The following is a 24,775-nucleotide window of genomic DNA, read 5'->3' on the forward strand; positions in this document are numbered from 1 at the left end:
ATCTGTTATAAAAGATGTATTGGAAAGAAGACTGATGGAGACCAAGTGTAATTCCTATATTTAAGAAGGGGAACAGAACAAGTCCAGACTTTAGTTTCACATTGATGATAGGAAAAAACATGGATCCATTTGAAATTGTTGAGCAGACTCCATAGAAAAATTCCTGTAGAAAGATATATTCAGGGGACTGAGACTGATTTTTTGTCATGGGTCAGTGTTATACAATTAAGTTAAGAGCCAAAAATAGAACTGGCCCAAAGAATGTACAATTTTGAGGAGAACTTAATTAATAAAAGTTTCATATTACATTGATATAAGTGAGAATCACTGAGAAGTGGTGTGACTGTTAATTGTTTCGACCATGAAATAGAATGAAAATGAGAGGTATGAGCTGACAAGCGGAACTTAATTTCTTTGAGGCCTGACAATACCAGCATGCATTTACACAAAGCACAGTATATAACTTCATAAGGAACAATTGTCAGAGATGTAAAGGTATTGAATCTAGTTCAGAGATTAATGATGAGAAGAATAAGGGTACTTTCTAAATGCCCAAACTAAAGAACTATTAAAAACTAATGTATACTAATTGTTTATTTAGCACAATGTCATTGATAATATATAAACACACACGGTGTACAAAGTTCAACTACAAATGTTATAAATTTGATTTAAATCCAAACACTGAGAAAAGTATCAGAAGATTGAGTGAATTACAAACACAGAATATGAAATACACAGAAAAAACTACTTTGCATCTAAAAGATCTAATCATTTATCTCAACAGCCAGGTAAACAATAGTAACATTATTGGATAAAGTCTCTAGAGAGGTCACTTACCTGTTGCTTTTGGCTGTACTGCTGTGTAAGAAGAAAAAATAAGACATTGAGATAATGGGCTGGATTTAATGCAGCCTATCATGGGCAGAAATAAAATAGCCAGCCTAATAGACAGTTGCAAAAGAGCCTCTTCAGTTTCACAGTGGCTACAAAACATTCCTCAATTTTGTCTAAGAGGGGAGAGGCCTGACGCAAGATTCAAACATAAACTTGTAAACAACTTTAAACGCAGGATAAAAAAAACTTTCAGACAGAGACAGCCAACCACGCTCCAGATACACTCAAAAGAAAGATCTATTTTTACCCTCAGATTTCAAGACAATTAGCAAGCAACAAAGAAAATTTAATGATGTTTACAAGTGTCAAGAACCTTGGTCGAAGCAATGTTTCATTTAAAAAGAACAGTACAATCATAACTTTATGTAGGATCTCTTCTTGAACTACTCTTTAAGAAGGGTTGAAACAAAGACACATCTACCTACTCAAGTTATATTAGGACTTTGCATAACTATCTTTAAGTAAACATGTGGCCAAATCTTAATGTTATCGGGAAACATTGAAAATATACTTCCATGTAATTAGTTACCATATGGTGTTAGAAGCCTCACTGATTTTTCTTTTTTTTTGTTATTATTTTTATCATCTTTGGTTTGGAACTATGAACTGAGAGCTGAAGATGATCTTTGGATTGTGAGCAACAGCTTGATTTTAAAAAGGAACAGACCAAACAAACTGATATTTGTTTTTGGGGCCAAGCCTGAAAGTTAATGGCAAGTTAAGTCTTGTTAAAAATACTCTATTGACAATCTGACTCCAGAGGCGCATTATATTCAAGCTGATGGCAGATGTTATTTGTTAATTGGGACTCAGTGGGGAGATGGTCAGTCTCCAGGGAGAGGCCAGAGTTTGAACTAGATTTTGAATTGCATTTGTGGTAGAACAACTGTGTTGTCGAAAACTACAGCATGGTGATTGCTTGCTCCCTAGTTCTCCTCTCATCATCAAGTTATTAATAATTCAGAGAACAACATCTAAGTTTATAAGAATTAAAAGTATATTCCTTGGAGCCTACTGGAAGCTACCTGCATGCATTGGTGTTGTCAGAAACCAAGCAAGATGTAACCTCATATAAAGATGATGTTATAGATCGTGGAGTCTGCTTAAGTGAACTTGCCAGTTACATCTCATTTATTTATTTTTCTTTTGATTTATCCCCTAACTGTGTCTGTTTTCCTGTCCGTCTTTGTGTAAGAGTTAGAGCTAAAATAAAGTGGATTGGATTTAAGTGTTAGAATTTAATTAAATTATTTTGCGGTTTAACTTTGCTTTGCCAAAGCTGCTATGTTATTCATAAATTGCTAAATCTTTTGAATTGTAAACTTCATGTCTGGTAAGAGTTATTCACAAGATTTGGTATTAATTATCCAAAACATCTTATTAGGAATCATTGGTATCAGTTTTGTGGTCACTGTGTATTTTAACTGTACTGTGTTGTGAAAACAGGGATAGGGAGATTCATTTGATTTGGTTGGATGTCTCTGTATCACATCAATATAGCAGAATTGGGTTTCTTTAATCATATTACATTCTATGATTTTGTAATCATCAGCATTATGTAATCTAGCACTGATTCTTAGAGTAATTATTCACAATACTTAAATAAGAGTTCACAACATTTTATTAATTCCTTTAGGATTTAAAGAAACAAATAATATTCTAGAATTTTAAAGTTTCAATTCTATGTGCTGGTAGTGAGTGGATAAAGAATTGAGCTGGAAAAAGCACAGCAGGTCAAGCAGCATAAAGGAGAAGTGAAGTTGACGTTTCAGGTCAGAATCTTTCATCAGCCCTTCTCCTCTGATGTTACTTGACCTGTTGTGCTTTTTCCAGCTTAACTCTTTATTTACTCTGACTTTCCAGCATCTGCAGTTAACACTATCTCCAAATGTACTGGTACTGGTTAACTAAGTCACATGGATTTTCTGGAAAAGAAACTAAACCTGAAGGAGAAGGAAATTGCGTTGTAGGATGAAGTCAACAGTTCAGCAATGTTGACAAAGTTAATTTAATGATGTGAAATTTCTCCTTGCTACAGTTTTAGACAAATAATAAGTTCAATGCTATAGGTTTACCCGAGGGGTATTAGTAAAGATAGTAGAACCATGAACACATTTCCAGCCAAAAGGTCTTACCTGTTTTACATTATCAATCATTGACAAATTGATGCTGTGCTTATTATCTTAAACCCTCTGTGGTTTCTGGTCAACATCCTCCAACAACATAGAAGGCTAAACAGCTCCTGATAAATTGGCATTACTTGACCCAATCCCTTATCAAATGTGCTGTGAGATAAGCTTGTTGAATTCTGATTTGAACATCCCTTTATGAGATTAATTGGGTTTCACCATATGGTTTATTACAACAAAATTGTGAATTGATTTTTATCATATTTGCTTAAACTAGATTAAACCTAATTTTCATTTTATTATAAGAAGATGTGTAAGCTGTTGTGTAAATCTGGGGTCATGATAAACTATCCATTTCAGAGACTCACTTCACAGTTTCATGCCTTGGATATTGGAAGAAAGGAGATCTAAAAGGTTAGAAACAGCTTGAGTGTTTGTGTTACCTTCCTTTGTAGGCTTTTCTTTCACTTGCTTCACAGTTTTGGCCTCTATATTGTGGTAAATAATAGAATTAAGGTTTGATAGTAATCATAATTGAATTGCACATAAATAATAACCAATAATTAGTCTTATAAGATGAATGTTGAAAGTATTTCATGTATACATGCAATAATTAATATGCCACAAAAAATGAGGCAGTTGTTTCCCAAAAAAGGTTGTTATTCCCACTTATTTATTCTACTTTCTGTAGACAGCAATATCTGAAGGTGTTGGAGAATCCAGGTAAGAAAATGATTAATGTAACCCAAGTACTGACATTGGCTATGTCAACATCTCTGAGATGAATATGCTCATCACCTGACCACTGTCACTTTTTGCTCCCATCTGTAAACTACTGTGGCCATTCACCTATTTTAAAAGAGATGACAGTTGTTACTACAGATATATAATAATCTGTTATAAAAGGTGTATTGGAAGAAAGACTTATGGAGAACAAATGTAAGTCCTATGTTGAAGTATGTGGGGCAGAACAAGCCCAGTAAATCAATGATATAAAAGAATTGAACAGATTCTGTTAAAACTTACCTTTTAAAAAAATCATTCAGGGATTCAGGGGGCTGAGACAAAATATTTGCCATGATCAGTGTTATACAGAGAGCCAAAAATGGAACTGCCCCAAAGAACATACAATTTTGAGGAGAACCTAATTATTAGAATTATCAGATTATAAGATACTATTGAGAGCCACTGAGAAGTCCTGTGACCGACAACTGCTTCCATCATGAAATTGAATGCACTGAAAATGTGAGGTATGGGCTGACAAGCAGAACTTAATTTCCTTCAGGCTTGATAAAACTATCACACATGTACATAAGGCACAGTATATGAGTTAATAAGGAACGATTGTAATATGTTGAGTCTAGTTAGGCAGTTAATGATGAAAAGAAATAGATTGGCTTTTTCTAAATAGACACAAAAAAGGAACTATTTAACACTAATATATACTACTAGTTTGTATAGCAAAATGCCACTGATAATACATAAATGTACAAGCTGCACAGAGTTGAACTACAAACATTATAAATTTGATTTAAATTCAAACACTAAGAAAAGTTATCGGAAGATTGAATGAATTACAAACACAAAAGTACACAAAACTGCAAGTAAAAGATCTAATCATTTAACTCAACAACCTTTGCAAAGCAACAATGCTCCAATCCCAGGAAAACAACATAGTTCAAGAAGTTTGATTAGGAACCATTGGGGTCAGTTTTGGGGTTAGTGAGTATTTTAATTGTACAGCGTTAGGAATGCAGGGATAGGGAGGCACATTTGATTTGGTTATACGTCTCCATGTTATAGCAACGTAAGACAATTGCTTTCTTTAATCACCTTATACTCTATGATTTTATAATCATCACTGCAATGTAATCCAGAATTGATTCTTATAATAAATATTCATTAAAAGGTTGTGCACTATTATTTAATTCCTTAACGATTTAAAGAAACAAACAGTATTCTAGAATTTCAAATCTATGTATTGGTACTGGTTAACTCAGTAGCATTATTTTTCTATGAAACACCTGTAGTTATATTCCATCCCGAGATAGGAGTTTTCAGACGAGCAAAACTCAGAAGGGGGAACTTTCATTCCAGAACCAAATCAATAGGTAGCAATGTTGAAAAAGATCATTTGATGATGTGAAAGTTCTCCATGCTGCACTTTTAGACAAATAAGCAGTTCAATGTGCTAGGTTTGCCTTGTGGGCTTGGTAAAGATATAGAACAAAGAACACACTCTAGCCAAAAGGCCTTACCCTTTTTACATTACCAATCATTGATTAAATGATGCCTTGCTACTAGTCTTATAAGCTCTATGGTTTTTGGTCAACACCCATTTACAACATCAAAGGCTGAAAAATTAGCAGTACTTGACCCAATCCCTTAGCAAATGAGTTGAAAGATAGGGTTGCTGAAATCTGTTTTGAACATCGCTTTATGATGTTAATTGGGTTTGACCACATGGTTATTATGACAAAATTGTGGATCTATTTTTACAAGGTATTTGCCCTAACTAGATTAAACCTAATTTTCATTCTATATATAAGAGGATATGTAAGCTGGTGTGTAAATTTAGAGACATGATACACCATCCATTTCAGAGACTCGTCACAGTTTCATGCGTTGAACAATGGAAAAAAGGGGAACTAAGAAGTTAGAAACATGCATAAAGTTCTCCCAGCTTTAATGTTTGTGTTACCTTCCTTTGTAGGTTTCCATTTCACTTGCTTCGCAGTTTTGGCCTCTAAATTGTGGTAAACAATTAGGTTCAATAGTAAACATAATTTAATTGTCTATGACAAAATTGTGAATTGATTTTTACAAGGTATTTGCTTTAACTAGTTTAAACTTAATTTTCATTCCATTTACAGGAGGACATGTCAGCTGGTGTGTAAATTTAGAGTCATGAGAAACCAATCATTTCAGAGACTAACTCACAATTTCACACCTTGAACATTGGAAGAAAGGAGATCTATAAGGTCTCACATGCATAAAGCTCTCACTGCTTGAATGTTTGTGTTACCTTCCTTCGTAGGTTTTTGTTTCGTTTTCTTCACAGCTTTGGCATCTAAAATATGGTGAACAATTTAATTAGGTTCAATAGTAATTATAATTACCCATGAACAATAATCAAATTTAGTCTTATAAGATGAATATCCAATGCATTTCATGTATACATGCAATAACTAATATGGCATGAAAAATTAGGTATTAGTTTCCCCAAAAAAGGCTGTTATCCCGACTCATTTACTGCTACTTTTGTGGACAGCAACAACTTAAGATATTGGAGAATCCAGGTGAGAATATGATTATTGTAACCCAAGTACTGACTTTGACTATTTCAATGTTTCATTGAAATGAATAAGCTCATCACCTGACCACTGTCAGTTTCTGCTCCTATCTACAAACCTCTGTGGCCATTCACCTGTTTTAAAAGGAGGTGAGAAGAGATGGCAGAGTTGTTACTATACATATGTAATAATCTGTTGTAAAAGGTGTAGTGGAAAAAAAACTAGTGGAGAACAAGTGTAATTCCTATATTGAAGAAGGAAGACAGAACAAGCCGATAGAAAAATTGACTATTTAGCTTCAAATCGATGACAGGAAAATAAAATGGAATCTGTATGGAATGATTGAACCAACTATGGAAACTTACATTTAAAAAATCATATTTGGGGATTCAGGGGGCCAAGAATGAATATTTGTAATGATTCTATGTTATACAGTTAAGCTGAGAGGCAGAAATGAAACTGGTTTGAAGAATGTACAATTTTGTGGAGAACCTGATTAATAAAATTATCATATTACAATGATACAAGGGTGTGCTACTGAGAAGTCTTGTGACTGTCAATTGGTTCCACCATAAAATAGAATGCACTGAAAATGAGGTGGGGGCTGATAAGCCAAACTAAATCTTCTTTGAGGCTTGACAGAACTAGCCCAACAATACATACAAGGCACAGTATATGTATTGTGGCATTGCAGGGGATGTTAAGGTATTGAGTCTAGTTAGGAAACTAATGATGATAAGAAATAGTCTGTCTTTTTCTAAGTACCCAAACTTAAGAACTATTTAATACTAATGTATACTAATTGTTATTTTGTGCAATGCCACTGATAATATATAAACATGCAAGGCACAGAGTTGAACTACAAATGTTCTAAATTTGATTTGAATCCAAACACTGAGAAATGTTATCAGAAGATTGAATGAATTGCAAACACAAAGTCTAAAAATGCATAGAAAAAAACTACCTTGCATCTAAAAGGTCTAATCATTAAACTCAACAGCTTTTGCATGGAAAGAAAGATCTCATCCCAGGAAAATGACACAGTAACATTATTGAATGAAGTCTCCAGAAAGGTCACTTACCCGTTGCTTTTGGCTGAACTGCTGTGTAAGAAGAAAAAAATGAATAAATGAGATAACGGGCTGGATTTAATGTAGCCAATTGTGGTGGAAATAAAGTAGCCAGCCTAGTGGGCAGTTGTAAAAGACCCTCTTCAGTTTCACAGTGATTGCAAAACACTCCTCTGTTAAGTTTGAGGGGAGAAGTCTAATGCAGGATTCAAACATAAACTTGCAAACAACTTTAAAAGCAAGATAAATAACTTTCAGACAGGGACATTCATCCACACTCCAGATAAACCCAAAAGAATGATCAATTTTTACCCTCAGATTTCTAGACAATTAACAAGCAGCAAAGAAAATTTAGTGATGTTTACAAAATGTGAAGAACCCTGCTTAAAGCAATATTTTACTTTTAAAACTTTAAAACAATTAGAACTGCACATCAAAGTGAGGTCCTGCAGAGTCTCTTAAGTTACTCTTTAAGAAAGGTTGAAACAAAGGCATATCCAAAGTTATAACTATCATTCGGTGTACATATGGTCAAAACTCCTTGTTGTCGGGAAACATTGAAATTATACTTCCATATAATCAGTTACCATATGGTGTTAGAAGCCTTGTGATCTTTCATTATTTTTTATTAGTAGCTTTATCATGTTTGGTTTCGAGCTGTGAACTGTGAGCTGAGAGCTGAAGATGATCTTTGGATTGTGAGCAACAACTTGATTTTAAAAAGAAAGAGACCAAACAAACTGATATTTGTTTTTTTTTGAGGCCAGGCCTGAAAGTTAATGGCAGCTTAAGTCTTATTAAAAATAGACTAGTGACAATCTGACTCCAGAAGCACATTATGTTCAAGCTGATGGCAGATGGAGTTCTCAGTAGTAAGTGGTTAGTATCCCCGCCTGTCACATGGGAGACCGGGGTTCAATTCCTCACCGGGGAGGACTGTTACATTGAGTTCTCGGCAGATGTTAATTGTTAACTAGGACTCAATGGGGAGATGGTCAGTCTGCAGGGAGAGGTTAGATTTTGAAAGGTATTTATGGCAGAAGGATTGTGTCTGAGAAAACTACAGCATGGAGATTGCACCTTGATTGCACCCTGGCTGTCCTCTCATTATTGAATTATTGAAAATTCACAATAGAATTGAAGTTATAAGAATTAAACGAATATTCCTTAGAACCTACGGAAAGCTTTCTGCATTCATTGGTGTTGTCAGAAACCAAGCAAGATATAATCTCACAATCTGGTGATATTATACATCATGAAGCCAACTTAAGTGAATAGGCCAGTTACATAGCATATATTTATTTATTTTTTATTCATCCCCTAATTGTATCTGTTTGTCTGTCAGTCTTTGCGTAAGAGTTGGAGCTAAAATTAAAGAGGATTGGATTTAAATGTTTTTAGACATTAATTAGATTATCTTGTGGTCTGATTATCCTCTGATAAAGGTGCTATATTATTCATAAATTATTAAACCTTTTGCATTATAAACCTGGTATCTGGTATTGTTTGTATTGAGCTGGTTATCCAAAAAGTCTGATTAGGAACCACTGGAGTCAAATTTGAGTTTGTTGAGTATATTAATTATACTGTGTTGGATTATAGTTGTAGGGAGACTGATCTGATTTGGATGTATGTCTCCATGTCATACCAGTATAAGAGAACTGGCTTTCTTTAATCACCTTATGTTCCATGATTTTGTAGTCAACACTATCATGTAATCCAGAATTGGTTATTACAATAAATATTCATAAAGACATTTTAAAGTGTTGTCAACTGTCTTTTAATTCCTTAAAGATTTAAAGAAACAGATAATATTCTCGATTTTTTAAGTTACGATTTGATTGGCTGGAACTCGTTAAGTTGTTTATCCCTCTTAAAGAGGAAATTTCATTGCAGGACCAAATCAACAGGTAGCAATGCAGTCAAAGTTCACTTAATGATATGATATTTCTCCTTGCTGTGGTTTTCAACAGATCATAAATTCAATGCTTTTATATCTTCTAATAAAGAGAATGGAAATTAAATTCATTTTAATGGAGAGCTGATAAATGTAGTCCAACCATTAACACATTTCTAGCCAAAAGGTCTTACCTGTTTTAGATTATGAACCGTTGACAAAATGATGCCGTGCTTATCATTCTAAACCCTTTTTGGTTTCTGGTCAATATTCTCCGACAACATAGAAGGCTGCGCAACACCTAACAAATTGGCATAACCTAACCCAATCCCATAGCAAATGTGTTGTGAGATAAGCTTGATGAATTTTAATCTGCTCATCATCTTATGATCTTAATTGTGTTTTGCCATATGGTATATTATGACAAAATTGTGAATTGATTTTTACAAGGTATTTGCTTTAACTAGTTTAAACTTAATTTTCATTCCATTTACAGGAGGACACGTCAACTGGTGTGTAAATTTAGAGTCATGAGAAACCAATCATTTCAGAGACTAACTCACAGTTTCACACCTTGAACATTGGAAGAAAGGAGATCTATAAGGTCTCACATGCATAAAGCTCTCACTGCTTGAATGTTTGTGTTACCTTCCTTCGTAGGTTTTTGTTTCGTTTTCTTCACAGCTTTGGCGTCTAAAATGTGGTGAACAATTTAATTAGGTTCGATATTAATCATAATTGTCCATGAATAATAATCAAATTTAGTCTTATAAGATGAATATTCAATACATTTTATGTATACATGCAATAATTAATATGGCACAAAAAATGAGCAGTTGTTTCCCAAAAAAAGGCTGTTATCCCCAGTCATTTACTGCTACTTTTATGGAAAGCAACATCATAAGATTTTGGAGAATCCAGGGGTGAGAATATGATTAATGTAAGCCAAGTACTGACATTGACTATTTCAATGTCTCATTGAATGATAAGCTCATCACCTGACCATTATCAGCTTCTACTCTTGTCTACAAACTAGTGTGGCCATCCACCTATTTTAAAAGGAGCTGAAAAGAGATGACAGAGCTACTACTAAACATATTTAATAGTATGTTATAAAAGATGTAATGGAAAAAAGACTGATGAGACTAATTACTATATTTAGAGAGTAATTACTATATTTAAGAAGAGGGACAGAATAAGTCTGAAGAAAAATTGACTTCACATTGATGTTAGGAAAAAAGTGGAAAAAGTACTGAGATAGATTTGCTAGTCTGAAAACTTCTAAGATGGAAGAAATTCCATTGCAGGACCACATCATCAGGTAGTAATGTTGTCAAGTTCATTTGATGATGTGAAATTTCTCCTTGTGTTCTTAGACAAATAATAAATTTAATGTGATAGGTTTACCTGGGGATTGGTAAAGGTACTACAGTCATGAACACATTTCTAGCTAAAAGGCCTTACCTATCAATCATTGAGAAAATGATGCCATGCGTGAGAAATGACAACTGCTGCTGCACTTTATTCCTGTTGGCATTTCCTGTCATCCACCACGTGCAACAAACATGCAGATTCTGTCAGTTAATCAGTAAAGCTCAAATTAATACTCAAGTGTTCAAGGAAGCAAGTTTGATAGATTTTCATTTGAATGTTAATTTGCTGTTTAAGCCAGTTATACTTTGCCTTTAGCTTCAATATTGAAAAATGATAAAATGCGTTTTACAAGATAGGTCTGTGCAGATAAAGGCTGCATTTATTTTCATCTTCTTTCCATTGAAGTGAAGAAGAATATTAGAATGCAGAATGCTAATCCATTCATCCTCCGAGACCTTACGGCATTATTGATTCCAATATTGGAAGGAGGGAGATAATACAAGGTTAGGAACACTCCTAAATATCTAATTTGTTTAAATTTATGTTACCTTCTTTTGTAGTTTTTGGCGTTGGCTGCTTCATGGATGTTTTCTCTAAACATTAGGTGAAGAATTGAATTAGGTTCAAAATTAATCATCGTTTCATTGTACATATTCTTCATCTATTAGTCTCATAAGATGTGCATTCAAAATTGTACATACACACACACAACACCTAGTGTAATAAAATATAAGAATTTTTTTTTGTAACTGTCCTGTTCAGGCATAAAGTGGATTAAAATGGTTTAGTCCATCCAAATTGTTGCTGCTCTTACAAGCAGTCTGGTTTTTGGTAGACATAAATGCTGTTGGGAATCTCAAAGGGGCTGTATTTCACAAGGCATCCTCATCCTTGTCTACTCTGTATCTTGCAAATGTGTTTTTTCCACTGGGCATGCCCTTGTACTTTGAGTGAAAGAGGTGCAAAACAGGCAAGATGGTCCATGATAAACCAGTGACGACCTGTGCATTGATGCTGATGCTCCGAAGCAGGCTAAATGCAGATTCTCAGATCAATATCAAGATGTTTTGTAGTACAAGAATTAAAAGATAAATTGATCTTTGCATGTTTTTGTGTTATTCTGAGGCAACAAAATTATGTTTGCGATCCCTACACACAGATTGCGTACAAAACTTGGTCAATCTTTTTCGCTACATCTCTTATTTCAGGGCAACTAAAGGGCAATTGTTCTGCACAAGTACATTACCCCATTATGTAAACATGTTGAAAGGAGTGAATTGCTATTACAGAAAGTTAGGCCCCAGCTTTTGTTGCCGGGTTGGATGTGCAGATGGAAGAACTCCTGGCTTACAAATCAAAGCAGACAACCTAGGAGGGAATGACTTTATAGTCAGTTGACAAAGCAAGCTCAGTGCTCCAGCTGTGTCCAAAGATTACAATAAAAGAATATCTTTTTTTTAAAAACATTCCTCTAACACTTCATGTTCCATCCATTCCAACTATGCCTTCGTCCCCGGTGCCTTGTACCCCCATCGTCAACTTATTTTGTCTAATCATACCACATAGCTCCCTATGCCAGCTTATTGCCTATTTCCAATGACCATCCTATTCCACATCGTCTACTGTACCAACTCACCTAGTACTGACAAGTAACCATGCACATAGGAGGAAAAAAATTCTATGAATTAAGCAAGACACACTGGGCATAATATACCCAGCCTCTGGACACAGGAGTCGGCAGGACAGTTGGGAAAATAGGGTGTGATCATCAGAAATGAGATTCTCAATGTTAGGAGAAAAATGTCTGATTCAAATCTCATGAGCGAACAGCAACAAGAGATAAAGGAATTGAAATGAAAATTAGAAAAGTTATTGAAATAACTTGAAGAAGTGTGGCAGGGATAAATAGAGGAAACCAAAAATTCTGAGTTAGAAATGGAGGAATAGCATAGCAGATTACAATTTGTTGGAAGTCTGTATATCAGTGATCCACAGCAATGGGATCACCTGAGAAAAATGGATTTCCCAAGCACAACAGAGCTGAGGAAGCAGAACAGCAGTGCACAGATCTGAAAATAATTTGTCAGGTGTGGTCAAAGGTCTCGAAGACAGTATCAGGAAGAGAATCATGGCCTGTCTTAGGATAACATGGACAGTCTACAGCTGGCCTTGTGGTGAACAAAAAAGTGCAGTGTGAAATGGCAGTGAGGCTGACGTTAGTGATCTCGAGGAAAGGAATGTTCATGATACTGGACATTCAAGTGGACAGCCCCACCCAAGATCCTCTGTAAATATCCACCAAAGTCCTCTTTGATGCAGAGTCAACATCAGCTTGGTGCAAACAGACAAGAACACAAATAGGAAGTTGAACACAAGTATATGCTACCATATAACCCTCAGCAAATATGGGGTGGCTGAAAAAAGTTCCTAAATTAGACTCTGGGAAGGACCTATAAAGGTGCTTCCAGGAACTGGATCAGATGGCTACCCTTCATAATTTGGATTGAGTAGGGGGAGATCAGAAAGTGGTTTAATTTACCTTATCCAGCAATCTGTTTGCTCCTATCCCATTGCATCTAAGTAGGGGAATATGTTGCACTTCAAAATAATGTGATGGTTGCTCATGGGTAACACTTTGGAACACTGACCAAGCCCTCAGATAATCTCTGACAAGGGCTGAATAAGTACCCTGCCTTATGTGCGGATTGAATATGTCCAACTTATAAGATGGCCATTCCTGGGGTTCCCAAACATAGAATTGATCTTTACAGATGTTGCCTTAATTCGCTGGTTGAGAACTCTGATACTCCAGTCTCTCGCAGATATATCAGCAGCTTCTGAGGTATTCAATCCTATGGGCACTAATATTACAGAAGCTACACTGTTGAAGAAAATGAGCTTGTTTTGAAAAGAAGTAATGAGATAAGAAAGTAGGGCCAGACAGAAGCTGAAGGGAAAAATATGAGAAGCACAAAGCTTTACTGCCAAGACATCGATGCAGAAGGAGAAGAATAGAAGGGGCAATGAATTCTCTGGAGCAGACAAGGAATGCTATGATTGTAGTAAGAATGACCTTTACAGTGACAATGCAGAGCCCCAAGGAAAGCTTCCCCAATAAATGGAGGAAATAAAGAAGACATGTTTGACTTCCCATAGACAGGAGGCACTATGCCAAGAGATAGCTGAAGTTTGAGCACAAATGGGAAAGTTGACACAGAGTGGGGAGGGAACCTCTCTCTCCGCTTTGACCCCGGTAGTGATCTCAAGAGCTTGTGTCCATCCCAAATACCTGTGTCTGAAAGCATATGATGAATGGGAAAGATCTTGTGTCCGTAAGTGTGTAGGTGGGGAACAGGAAACATATCTAGTAAATACCAATGAATCTCACATGATGATCCATTCATTAAAACCTTGGGTACTGCCCTTCTCCAGTTATTAACCATACCAATTGGAGGTTTCATGGGTGACTCAGCGATGGGAATGACATCAAAACCTTTGAGTCTAAGGATTGGGCCCCTTGAGACTCATTGGGAACATATGTGAACAAAGAGGGAGATCTAACTAGGAGCAGGTTGACTCATTGCTAACAATATGGCAGTGCATAAACCTTGTTTCTAGGGAGAAGCAATGGAAGGATAAGGGATTGTGATAATTCCCTATCCAGGAGAGAAATGGGATGTGCAGTAGCATTGAAACCATATGATTTGCAGGAATTCTTTATGAAGCTACTGATGAAGTACTAGAAGCAAGTTCAGGAAAATGATGAGGGTTAACAACAGGAAGAAATGAAATTGGCCCATAGTGGTTCAAGTGTGGGACATCCAGGAAGTGGGGGAATCTGGGAACATATTACGCCAGTCGGATAGAGCTCAAAGTTAGACGTTCTAAATTGATGCATAACCAGAGAAATCAGGCTTGCAGAAAATTGGTCAAACTAAATTAAACAGCAACCAGCAGATACTGGTTACAGAGAATTGTGGAAACCAAGGTGGACGAGGCTACATAAGTTCAAGAGAAATGAGTTACAACAAGCTTGAGGGGTCCATATTGGAGAAGTATCAATCTGGCAGCTTGATTGTCTAAGTATGTGCACTTTACACTTCCTGGGATGGCAACAGTGAAGGGTGTTGAAGGGACCCCATTGGAATGATTGAACCCAGCTCATGACTCCATTGTTCAAAATCCACAGAACGTTCCAGAAGGTCAGGAGTGAGGGGAGATTAAAAACATACACCTAGACATCACCCCCTCAAGGAAGACTCAATGGAGACTAAAGACTCATAGAGAAAACTCACAGCAGCATTCATGGCAAAAGACTGTGCGCCAACCCAAGATGATCCAGGAGAAGATCCTGACCTGCAAGGCCGATGTTTGTGGAAGAGAGCCAGCCTTATTTTGGAGAGGAAGGAGATTCTAATGGCCCAGTCATGGATCATTGCGGATAACACTCTTTCCTCAGGCGGAATCATAGAATTCTTACACTGTGAAAACAAGTCTACACCAACCTTCCAAAGAGTATCCCATGCAGACCTATTCCCCCATCCTATTGCTCTACATGTACCCCTGACTAATGCACCTAACCTACACATCCCTGGATACTTTGGGCAATTTATCTAACCTGCACATCTTTGGACTGTGGAAGGAAACCACAGCACCCAGAGGAAACACACACAGACAATATGCAAACTTCACATAGAGAGTCACCTGAGGCAGGAATCGAACCCTGGTCTCTAGCACCATGAAGCGGCAGTTCTAGCCATTGAGCCACTATGCTGCCCTACTTTTGTTTGGAACTAGATCGAGAGTAAATATTGTGGGAATTTAGGAAATGCTCACAGTGTTTTCATACAGAATGATTAGTTAATAAAATTGTGTTGAACCACAAACTGCGTTCCATGTCTTTCTTTTTGTCTGGCTCACTGATGAGCAATTGAGTGAAGCGCTTTTAATCTGTACATTATCAAAGCATCAAAAGCAGGGACATCATTGGGAATGAGGTTGGATGTGGAGGCCCATATGAAAGGATATTTGGACCTTCTAGAGAATAGCCTAGACCTCAGATGTACAAAATATGATCATTTATGGTGGGTGTGCCAGTATCAAACTGATCATTTTTTGGAGACTTAATAGTCTCAAACATAAAAGGCAGCATAAAAGGGGTTCTTCATATGTAAAACATATAAAACAAATTGCTTCACCATAAAAATTTAACTAGCTCAGGGGAAGGACGATTCATCAATGATGAGAAATTGAGACAGAACTGGCTGATTAACTGTTCTGTCTGATCTCTGGACAAGTCCACTTGTGATTGTAAGCATAGTATGGCTAAGATTTATGCAGAATTTTTGTAGTGTTCTTTGCTTTAATAAAGAATATTGTGTACATTCTACTGTTTAGAATTGCCCTGGGTTATTGAGATCCACTTAAACCTCGATGTACCAGAAAAAGTGGGATAAAAGCCAACAGACTCACTGTGCCAAGCATAACATTTATTGTTTTTCCACTCTCTTGTAACTAATAAAAATGCACTGAAAATGGAAAATAGTCTCAGCCACATCTGCAGTGTTAGCTTTTGCTGAGCACTGTTATGGCGAAAGTGATGACTGCAGATGCTAGAGATTAGAGTCAAGATTAGAGTGGTGCTGGAAAATCACAGTAGGTCAGGTAGCATCCGAGGAGTAGGAAAATTGACATTCGGGCAAAAGCCCTTCATCAGGGATTCCTGATTGCCCTTACTAATGAAGGGCTTTTGCCCAAAATGTCAAATTTTCTGCTACTCGGATACTGCCTGACCTGCTGTGCTTTTCCAGCACCACTCTAATCTTGAGCAGTCTTAGTGACTGGGCCAGACCACTCACAACGTTCTTAAGCAGGCAGCTCAGACCATAACTTTGAAATTTATTTTGGTAAGTGTACAGTGAAAATTACCTGGATTAAGTTAGCTATGTTGAATACTAGATTTTAAAACAGACGAATAATTATTCACAAAATTACACAATGAAACACAAAGAACAGAATAAAGAACCCCTACAGAACTCAGACTATCCAATCGACATAATTATGCTGTTCCAAATATAAACAACAGTCCCAATAAGCAAACTCCCTTTAAAAACCAGTATAAATGGAGCATGCTTACAGGTTGAAGTTGAAGGGCAGAAAAGAGAGAGAGAATTTCCAAACAGCTCCCAGTTGAACTTCTCACCAAGTAAGATTGAACTAAAAGCGCTCCTGATGAAGGGCTTTTGCCCGAAACATCGATTTTTCTGCTCCTTGGATGCTGCCTGACCTGCTGTGCTTTTCCAGCACCACTCTGACCAAAAGCCAAAGGGATATGCTGTTTGATATGATACACTAGTCTTTGACAATTACAAAGTACGTACCTGTCTTCACACTAGAATTGAATTTCACATACCATATTACTCACTTGCGTTACAGGAAGAACAGCTTTTTGACTGGGCAGCAACATCCAATTAATAATTCTTAATTCTATCTGATTATCCTAATCTGCATCTGTTGCAAGTCCTCAGAAAATCCTGCCCAATGTAATGTAGCTTCATTAGACTTTCCAGCAGAAGCTGCAATTTACCCATGATTCTACAATTTGCTCAATATTGCAGCCTCTTCTACATTGAGTAAAAATGCAGATTGGATGATTCTTTTGCAGAACACTTGAGTCCTTCAGTGTCATCCTGAGTTTTCAGCTACTTCTTATTTTAATTATTTACCCATTCCATTCTGTTTTCCAAGAGCTCATATTTTATTTTAATAAAGTTGAATAAAATTTCAAGTAATCGCAGCTCATCACTTGATTCAGCACCTTACAGTCTTGTTTACTTTTACTTCCCATTCATGCCTCAGAGGCAACTTTCCACATCTCCATCTCCCTTCCTTCCTTCTGGAAACCAATGCTGATCATGAAATGGTGATGGGAAATAAGACCTGGTGTGAGTTAGGCTATCAACGGTTAGGCTAGGAGTTTTGGATAATGGAGATTTGTGGGCAAGCCAGTTGATCATTTCAGGTAGACAAGTCTGAAGGTAAGAAAGGAATGGATGGGGGTTCAAGCATTAGATGATCTGAGGCAGGGTTCAAGGTGGCCATAGTTGGTCTTGGTGATAGGATATAAAAGAGAAAGATTTGCTTAAGGTTTCATAAGATTGTCCTAGCAATAATAGTATACCACCTCTATTTTTAAAAATGTATGCCCCTCAACTCTCATATAAATTTTGATCAGATGCCTCAATTGCTTTTAAAGTATTAATTAATTATGTTCAGATTATATGTAACATTTTTGTCTCAATGTGTTTTTTCTTACCTTTTTTTGTGGCTGCCGGACTTGATTTTGCTTTCTTCAGCTTTTCTGACTCTGTAAAGAGTATAAGAATATACATTAATCTTGAATACATAATTCATATCCAATCTCCAGTAATAATAAAGTGTAAATAGACAAACTCAGTGCCATTCATAAAATTGGCAACAATATTTCATTAACTCAGGGTCTTGACTGTGAAATCAGATAAAATATTCACTTGGTCATTGTTAGTCTGTTGGGAACTTTTCACAAGCTAAATTCCTATAACAGGTTGAAGAAATTTTATCTAAAAAAACCTGACATTCTCACAGGCTTGCTATCCAGGTGGAATTGCATCAAACTATTACAATTTTTAAAAATCAAAATCATCAGGTACAATTTCCTCTTTTATACAAAAGATTGACAAACACAGTGTCCCATGAGTCACGCTCCTTAAAAAAAATCAGGTGATCATAAAATGTTTGCTAACACTGAACTTTGGCAAGGAAGACCAATATTGAGTGCACTTTGGGTTTAGCTAGTCAGATGCGGATGCTGTTTCTGTCACCCAGTAATAAGTTTTAGGCTAACCACCTTACGTCAATTATATTTAATTTTTCATGAATTTACATTTGGTTAGATTCCCTGTTTGAATTCACTGGGAAGTCCATTACTCACCCTATTTATCTATAGCTGGTGTTTATTTCCTTCCCCTGCAACTGACTAATTTCTATTCAAATTGCTTCTGTCATGTCACCTTTTGTTGACAAACCCACATATTCTAGTTGTAAAATCATTCTATAACACTCCAAAAATTAATTTTCTGTTCATTTTAATCTTGAGATACAGCAATTACTAGCATGGATGCTGATAAAGGCACCTTCTCAAAATCAAAACTTGTTACCATGCAGTGAAATACTACAAACTCTTTCTAATGAATGGTCGCAGACCTAATATATCAACTCCATTTTCTTCTTCCAAATGCTGCCTTACTTGCTCAGTATTTCTAGTACTTCTGTTCTCATTTCACCTATCCAGCATCCATGGCAGTTTACTTTTGCAGTCCTTGTATATCCTCTGATAGTCACCTCCATTCCCTCCCACTAGGAAATATCAGTATTTGTGTGCTGCATTTTTCAGTCTTGCTAACAAACGAATAAACTTTCTGTCAATAATACCTGCTCATACAGTCAATAATGTTCAGTTACCTGCAACTGAAATTTATGGATTTTAAAAGGGAAATCCTGACAGTACTTTTGAGGAGGTAACAGAGGTAATATTTGAATAAATTTAATTGTGAGGATTTTCAAAAGACTTTCAATAAAGTGGCCCACAATTGTGAAATGAATAAGATCAGAAAATATGAAATCAGGGGTCAAGTCCTTGTTGGCTTCAAGGCAGAGTGCAGAGAACAGGAATAAAGTATTTATTCAGCATGGCAGGATGTGAGAATTATGTTCGGCAAGGCTCAGTGCTGGAATTATAGCTTTTTAAAAAATTTACAGCTGCAATTTGAGCTTTGGAATCAAAACACAAATTATGAAGTCACAGATGACACCAAATTTCAAGATTCAGGACATAGTTAATACTGAAGTGGACTACAGAAAATTCCAGAAAAGTATGAATAAACTTTCAGAAGGCAAATCATTGACAAATAAAGTCCAACACAGCTAATTGTGAGGTAAATTGGTTTGAAAAATACAGAGATCACTATTATTTAGAAGGTGCAAGTTCACTTACGGTAGAATTTCAAATGGGTCTCAAAGGACAAATACATCAATCAGAAAACTTGTGTCACAAGTTAACAAGGCCACAAAACTAAAAGCAAACTACTTAAAATTTTTCAAAGGATAGGTTTGAAAAGTAGAAAATCTAAGCTAAACCGGCAACAAACCTTAGTGCGTTTTGAGAGTTTTGGGTACAGTTTGGTTATTATATTATACAAATAATAAAGAGGCACTGAAAGTCATGTGGAGAAGACTTACAAGGGTAACACTTTAACAATATACATGTATATGTATCCGAAAGAATTGACAGGCTGAGGTCGTACTTCTCTTGGAAATCAAAACAAAAAGTGACATAATAAAGTTTGTTAAAATTATGGAAGATTTAAAAAGAGAGTCACAGAGACACTGTTTTGTCTTGACAGGAAGAGAATCACTACAGGCTATCAATATCAGGGAGTTACTAAGAAATTCAGAAGAATTTTTTTCACCCAAGAAGTGATAAGAATGTGGAACATGATACGATAATTTGAAGGAAATGGTACAGACACATTTAAGGGGAATACAGACCATGTAGGATAAAGATGGGCACAATTCATTACAATGATAGAAAACAATGGTAAGACACTCAACTGTAGAGCAAACAGTGGTTAGGCTGAATAGTCATTTTCTATGCAATGTATCCTGTGTAATCCCATCCAAGGTTACAGTCTGAGCTAAACAGATTGTTTTGCTGGGCAACAGCATAAGGGAATAGAGAGCAAAAGCAGTTAAACTAGGTTGAGGTACATCAGCTCAAACGGAAAGGTCACCTCACTGTTTTCCCATGTTCTTAAACTGAATATATTAGCAGCGGTTACAATGAAGAAATGGAAACTTCCTTAATTCTTAAACAGAAACTTTAAAAATCCAATATTTTAAAACATGCAGCTGGTTAAAACCAACGCACTGGTGAGGGAAAACATCAACGCACTGGTGAGGGAAGCACAAAAAAAACTGTGCTCCACAGCTAACCATGATTCGCTGCAATTTCATTTGGCTTTGGACAGTTTTCTTGCATTAAAACATGGTACATGCCTGGCTGCAAACACTTTATTGTGATGCTTTATTGTGGGTCACATGGTTTATTTCAATCTTGAGAGATTAATCTGGATTCAGCAATTGATAATCTTTTTACTTTCCCTGAACTCATCATTTCTGATTGAGAGCTGGTGCACAATTCAGCACAATACTGTTCTAGTTTTGTTAATCCCTCGTCTTATTGAAACATACATTTCTCCTCTGGAAGAGACTGCAGATAAATTGAGAGACCAGTCCCATTTTAACAAATGTTGTTTTACATATGAAAAGCAAAACTAATAAAATAATAATTCAGTACACAACAATAAATTCTGTCAAGTTTTAAATTATTCACTAATAAACATTTTCTGCCAGTAGGTCTGCAAGACCAAGCTGCCTCTGAATAAAATCTGCTATTTATTGTGATAACTTTTTACAAGGGCAAGCACGACCATCCTCATTTATCCTATGATAATGCTCTGAAATTCAAAGAATTTTAGGTTATACTTGGAAATATTGCAGAACTGGTAGGATCAATGCCATCCAGATGGTATTTTGCTCAAATTAATAAACAGGTGAAATAGAAAGGTTTTCCTGTTTTCTTGGATGAACAAACCTGGCTCATAAAGAAAGTTTCATATCATAAAGTTGTTTGGCAATCTATTCTTCCACATTTGATAAAATTGCCTTTCTCCCCCTCTCTCATTCACCTATAGAGGTTATTCATGCAATGAATTGAGTCGCCTCATTTTAATCCATCGGGTGTATCTATTGCACAAAACGTCTCAAATTAAACATTCATTGATGTTGACAAGTAAGATCATGCAAATAGATGACTGCATGTTGGCAATGACGAGGTGTTCTGTTCAATTTCCTGATGTTTGCTTCTGTGAGCATAGGGTGAGAGTGTCCAAGATAGAGGGCATCTCGAGGAACATTAGATATTGATACTGGTTAAAAGAAGTGAAAATGTGGTCCTCACCAGGATTGACATTTGTCATCTTCACAAGCTCAACATTAGTCTTGAATTGCATGTATGATCAAATTCTTTATCATACCTGCTGATGAAAGATGTGTTTTTTTCTCTTTGACAACTTTCGGCTCTGTTTGAGAAAAATGAAAGAGTTAATTTTTTTTGATAAATTGGAATGACTTCAGTGTATATGTCCACAATATACTCAAAATATATTTTGCTCAACATCTTGTATTGTAGCAGCCTACAAAAAACTTTATGAGAAGTTATACATAATGATGTAAGGTCTGACCAAATTTCAACTGATCTTCCATCATATGAGTTGTCTACAACTCCTGAAGGCATACTGTCAGCACATTGTATCACTCTGAATAATAAAACTCCAGTGTGCAAACGAAACCATATTGACCAATGCCCAGATCTTACCCACAAATCAATAATTTTGGATTATTTGATTAAATTTAAATTTTATGTTAAATAAGCAAATATGCTGATACATGTCCATTAGAATAGAGGGCGGATTTCAAAACTGACCTCATATAGAGATTTTTCATCTAACAGAGAGAGGGCACTTTTAGCCAATATTTGAATGTTAAACATAAACAGAGGCTCAGGGAACAATCTGGTTATTTGCTGCATTATCCATCTTTTATCAGTTTAAATTTCTGAAAATGTTCTACAACCAGACCCTCATGTTACATATTTAATGCAGATTCATGAAAAACTAAGTGCGTGATTTTCCATAATTATTTAAAGTTCACAGCAAGGCACTGTTTAAATGGTTTATTGACGTGAATGATTTGGAAGAATGAAAGCTGGGAAGGCTGGCAACAGCTATAATTTTTTTTCACAGACATGTCATTAATCTCTGGTAATAAATAAAGTGTAACTGTATGGACAGACTTAATCATAAAAATGGTGCTAAAAAGATGTCGCCCAAACTCAACTACAATGTCAATCACAAAAACAATTGTGACTATCTGTTCCTGCTCATGCAAAGCTTAGCCCTAGTTTACGAGTTATCACCAGCCTTCCATGCCTCGCTTTCCTTTTCTTCTTGTGTCTTTGGTCACTTTTACAAATATCTCCTTAATACAGCAGCAAATCCCATTTAATTACATTAGAAAGCAGCTGATTCTAAGGAAAATAGATTGGTGAAGACTGATGGTAGGACAATCAAGGTGGTGATCAAAGGACACATTTCACTACAGGAACTCTTACTTTTACAATTCTATCATTTTTAGTATCAGCCTGTTTGTGCTCTGCTGTAGGAATTGATTCTTTTAAAAAGTGGACTATCTGGCATGTAACTGGGAAAACTTGAATTTTATGAAATCCATAGTTCATATCGAAACCTAATAGAGAAAACTAGGCCACAGTCTTGAAAAATATTATTGGAGTTCAGTTGTTGCTGACAATGTAGGAAAAGAAGATCCAATATAGTTAAAAAATTAATGTCAGGGCTTTCTACTGAAAGACAGATTCACATCAGACAATCTCTTGCCTAGAACCATACTTATCTTTGATAAGCAGATTAGAGTTTAACAGCATTCTGATTTGAGAGGCTGCTCTGTTATTTTCATCAGACTGGATTAGTTTGATCATCAGTCACTTTGAGATAGGTCATTGTTTGGTCAACCTAACAGAATATTTGAGTAAGTGATAACCAGAAACCATTCTATGAGGTTGTTAATTAATGATAAAAAATAACTTTCTACTGTAATATTCATGTATTCTCATTAAACATAAGATTAACTGCAATTATTTGTCATTATTGTAATTTAATCATACAACACAATATAAAAAGACTGAGTGAAAAGAGAAATATAAAGAGTGTGCTACTGTTCTACATAGATACAGTAATTTAAATATAATGTTTAAATACAGTTGCCTGAACTGACAAAATCCATGAATTTCTTTTGCACTAAGACAACAATGCTAGTATTTCAACCTTGAAAACTAAGCCTACTTGTATAAAGTGTTATTAGTTGCTATCATAAAGGAATATGCAGTGACTGGAATGAGGGCCAGGTGGAGTATGATCTCATTGAATATGAAATTGGGGTTGTTAATATGGGGTCAATCAGGGAGCGCTGGCCGACAGATATAACCAGGAGTCTCAGAAATTCTTCCCATTCAGCTATCCAGTCAGAGTACTGTACTTGGTAAATAAAGGGTGACTCAGTGATGGGATACTGGCCTCTGTGGAGTCATTTCAGAACATATAAATGAAACCAATGATTACCAATATAGGGATGGTGCAGGTAAAACACATTGAAGTGTTCATTCAGCAATGACTGTGTAACCGGATAAACAAAGGAAGAATGTTCCCAATACAGGGGTCACAGTTTAAGGGCACAGGTAAATCATTTAGGACGAAGATGAGAATACATTTCTTTACCCAGAGAATAGCGAGTTTTGAGAAGATTTGTAGTTCAGGTTGAGGTTTTGGATGTAGGTTTGTAGGTAGGCTCTCAGGCGAAGCAATGCTGAAAATTCCTGTTTCCTATTTATATGTTGGGTTTCTTTGGGCTGGTGGGTTTGTGGGCTACCATGATGTAGCCATGGCAGTCATTTCCGAGATGTCTTTGATGTGGGGGAGTGTGGCTAGGGTTTCTGGACGTGTTTTGTCTGCTTGTTTGGGTTTGTTGCTGAGAGATCGGCGGACTGCCAGACTACTCAGAGCCTTTGGCATCATGGTAGCCCACAAACCCACCAACACACTAAAACAGCAGCTAATGAACTTGAAAGACCCTGTACAGACAATGAGCAAAATTAACATAATTTATAAAATATCGTGCAAGGACTGTAACAAACACTACATTGGACAAACAGGCAGAAAACTAGCCACCAGGATACATTAACACCAACTAGCCCACTGAAGGTATTACCTAGTAGGGTAACAAAACGTCTGGATATGAACCTTCCAGTTCAGCGAGCAAACCTACATGCATTACCCAGAGAATGTTGATTTATGGAAGTCTGCCACAGAGATGATTGAGGCTAAAACACTGCTTTCAAGAAAGAGTTAGATTATAGTTTTTAGGGCTAAAGTGATCAAAAGCTAT

General features: G+C 36.2%; 1 protein-coding gene across 42 annotated transcripts in view; it reads right to left on the reverse strand.

Annotated features, from left to right (window-relative positions):
• Positions 1–24,775, reverse strand: part of trdn (triadin) — a 446,963-nt gene that overhangs the window by 120,399 nt on the left and 301,789 nt on the right. For 35 of the 42 annotated variants that reach the window (XR_011954524.1, XR_011954519.1, XR_011954525.1 and 32 more), the window contains 9 exons: positions 21,793–21,837; positions 17,976–18,026; positions 11,209–11,253; positions 9,935–9,979; positions 7,402–7,422; positions 6,052–6,096; positions 5,728–5,772; positions 3,470–3,514; positions 841–861 (listed from right to left, as the gene is read on the reverse strand). Coding sequence is in view for 33 of the 42 variants with exons in the window: in XM_072555968.1 (XP_072412069.1) it covers positions 841–861; positions 3,470–3,514; positions 5,728–5,772; positions 6,052–6,096; positions 7,402–7,422; positions 9,935–9,979; positions 11,209–11,253; positions 17,976–18,026; positions 21,793–21,837 (363 nt within the window). In the remaining 9 variants the exon portion in view is untranslated. The remainder of the gene's footprint in view (positions 1–840; positions 862–3,469; positions 3,515–5,727; positions 5,773–6,051; positions 6,097–7,401; positions 7,423–9,934; positions 9,980–11,208; positions 11,254–17,975; positions 18,027–21,792; positions 21,838–24,775) is intronic. The other 7 variants (XM_072555957.1, XM_072555940.1, XM_072555967.1 and 4 more) reach the window with 5 other exon arrangements.

The sequence above is a fragment of the Chiloscyllium punctatum genome, chromosome 3 (genome assembly GCF_047496795.1).
Source record: "Chiloscyllium punctatum isolate Juve2018m chromosome 3, sChiPun1.3, whole genome shotgun sequence".
Classification (NCBI taxonomy): Eukaryota; Metazoa; Chordata; class Chondrichthyes; order Orectolobiformes; family Hemiscylliidae; genus Chiloscyllium; species Chiloscyllium punctatum.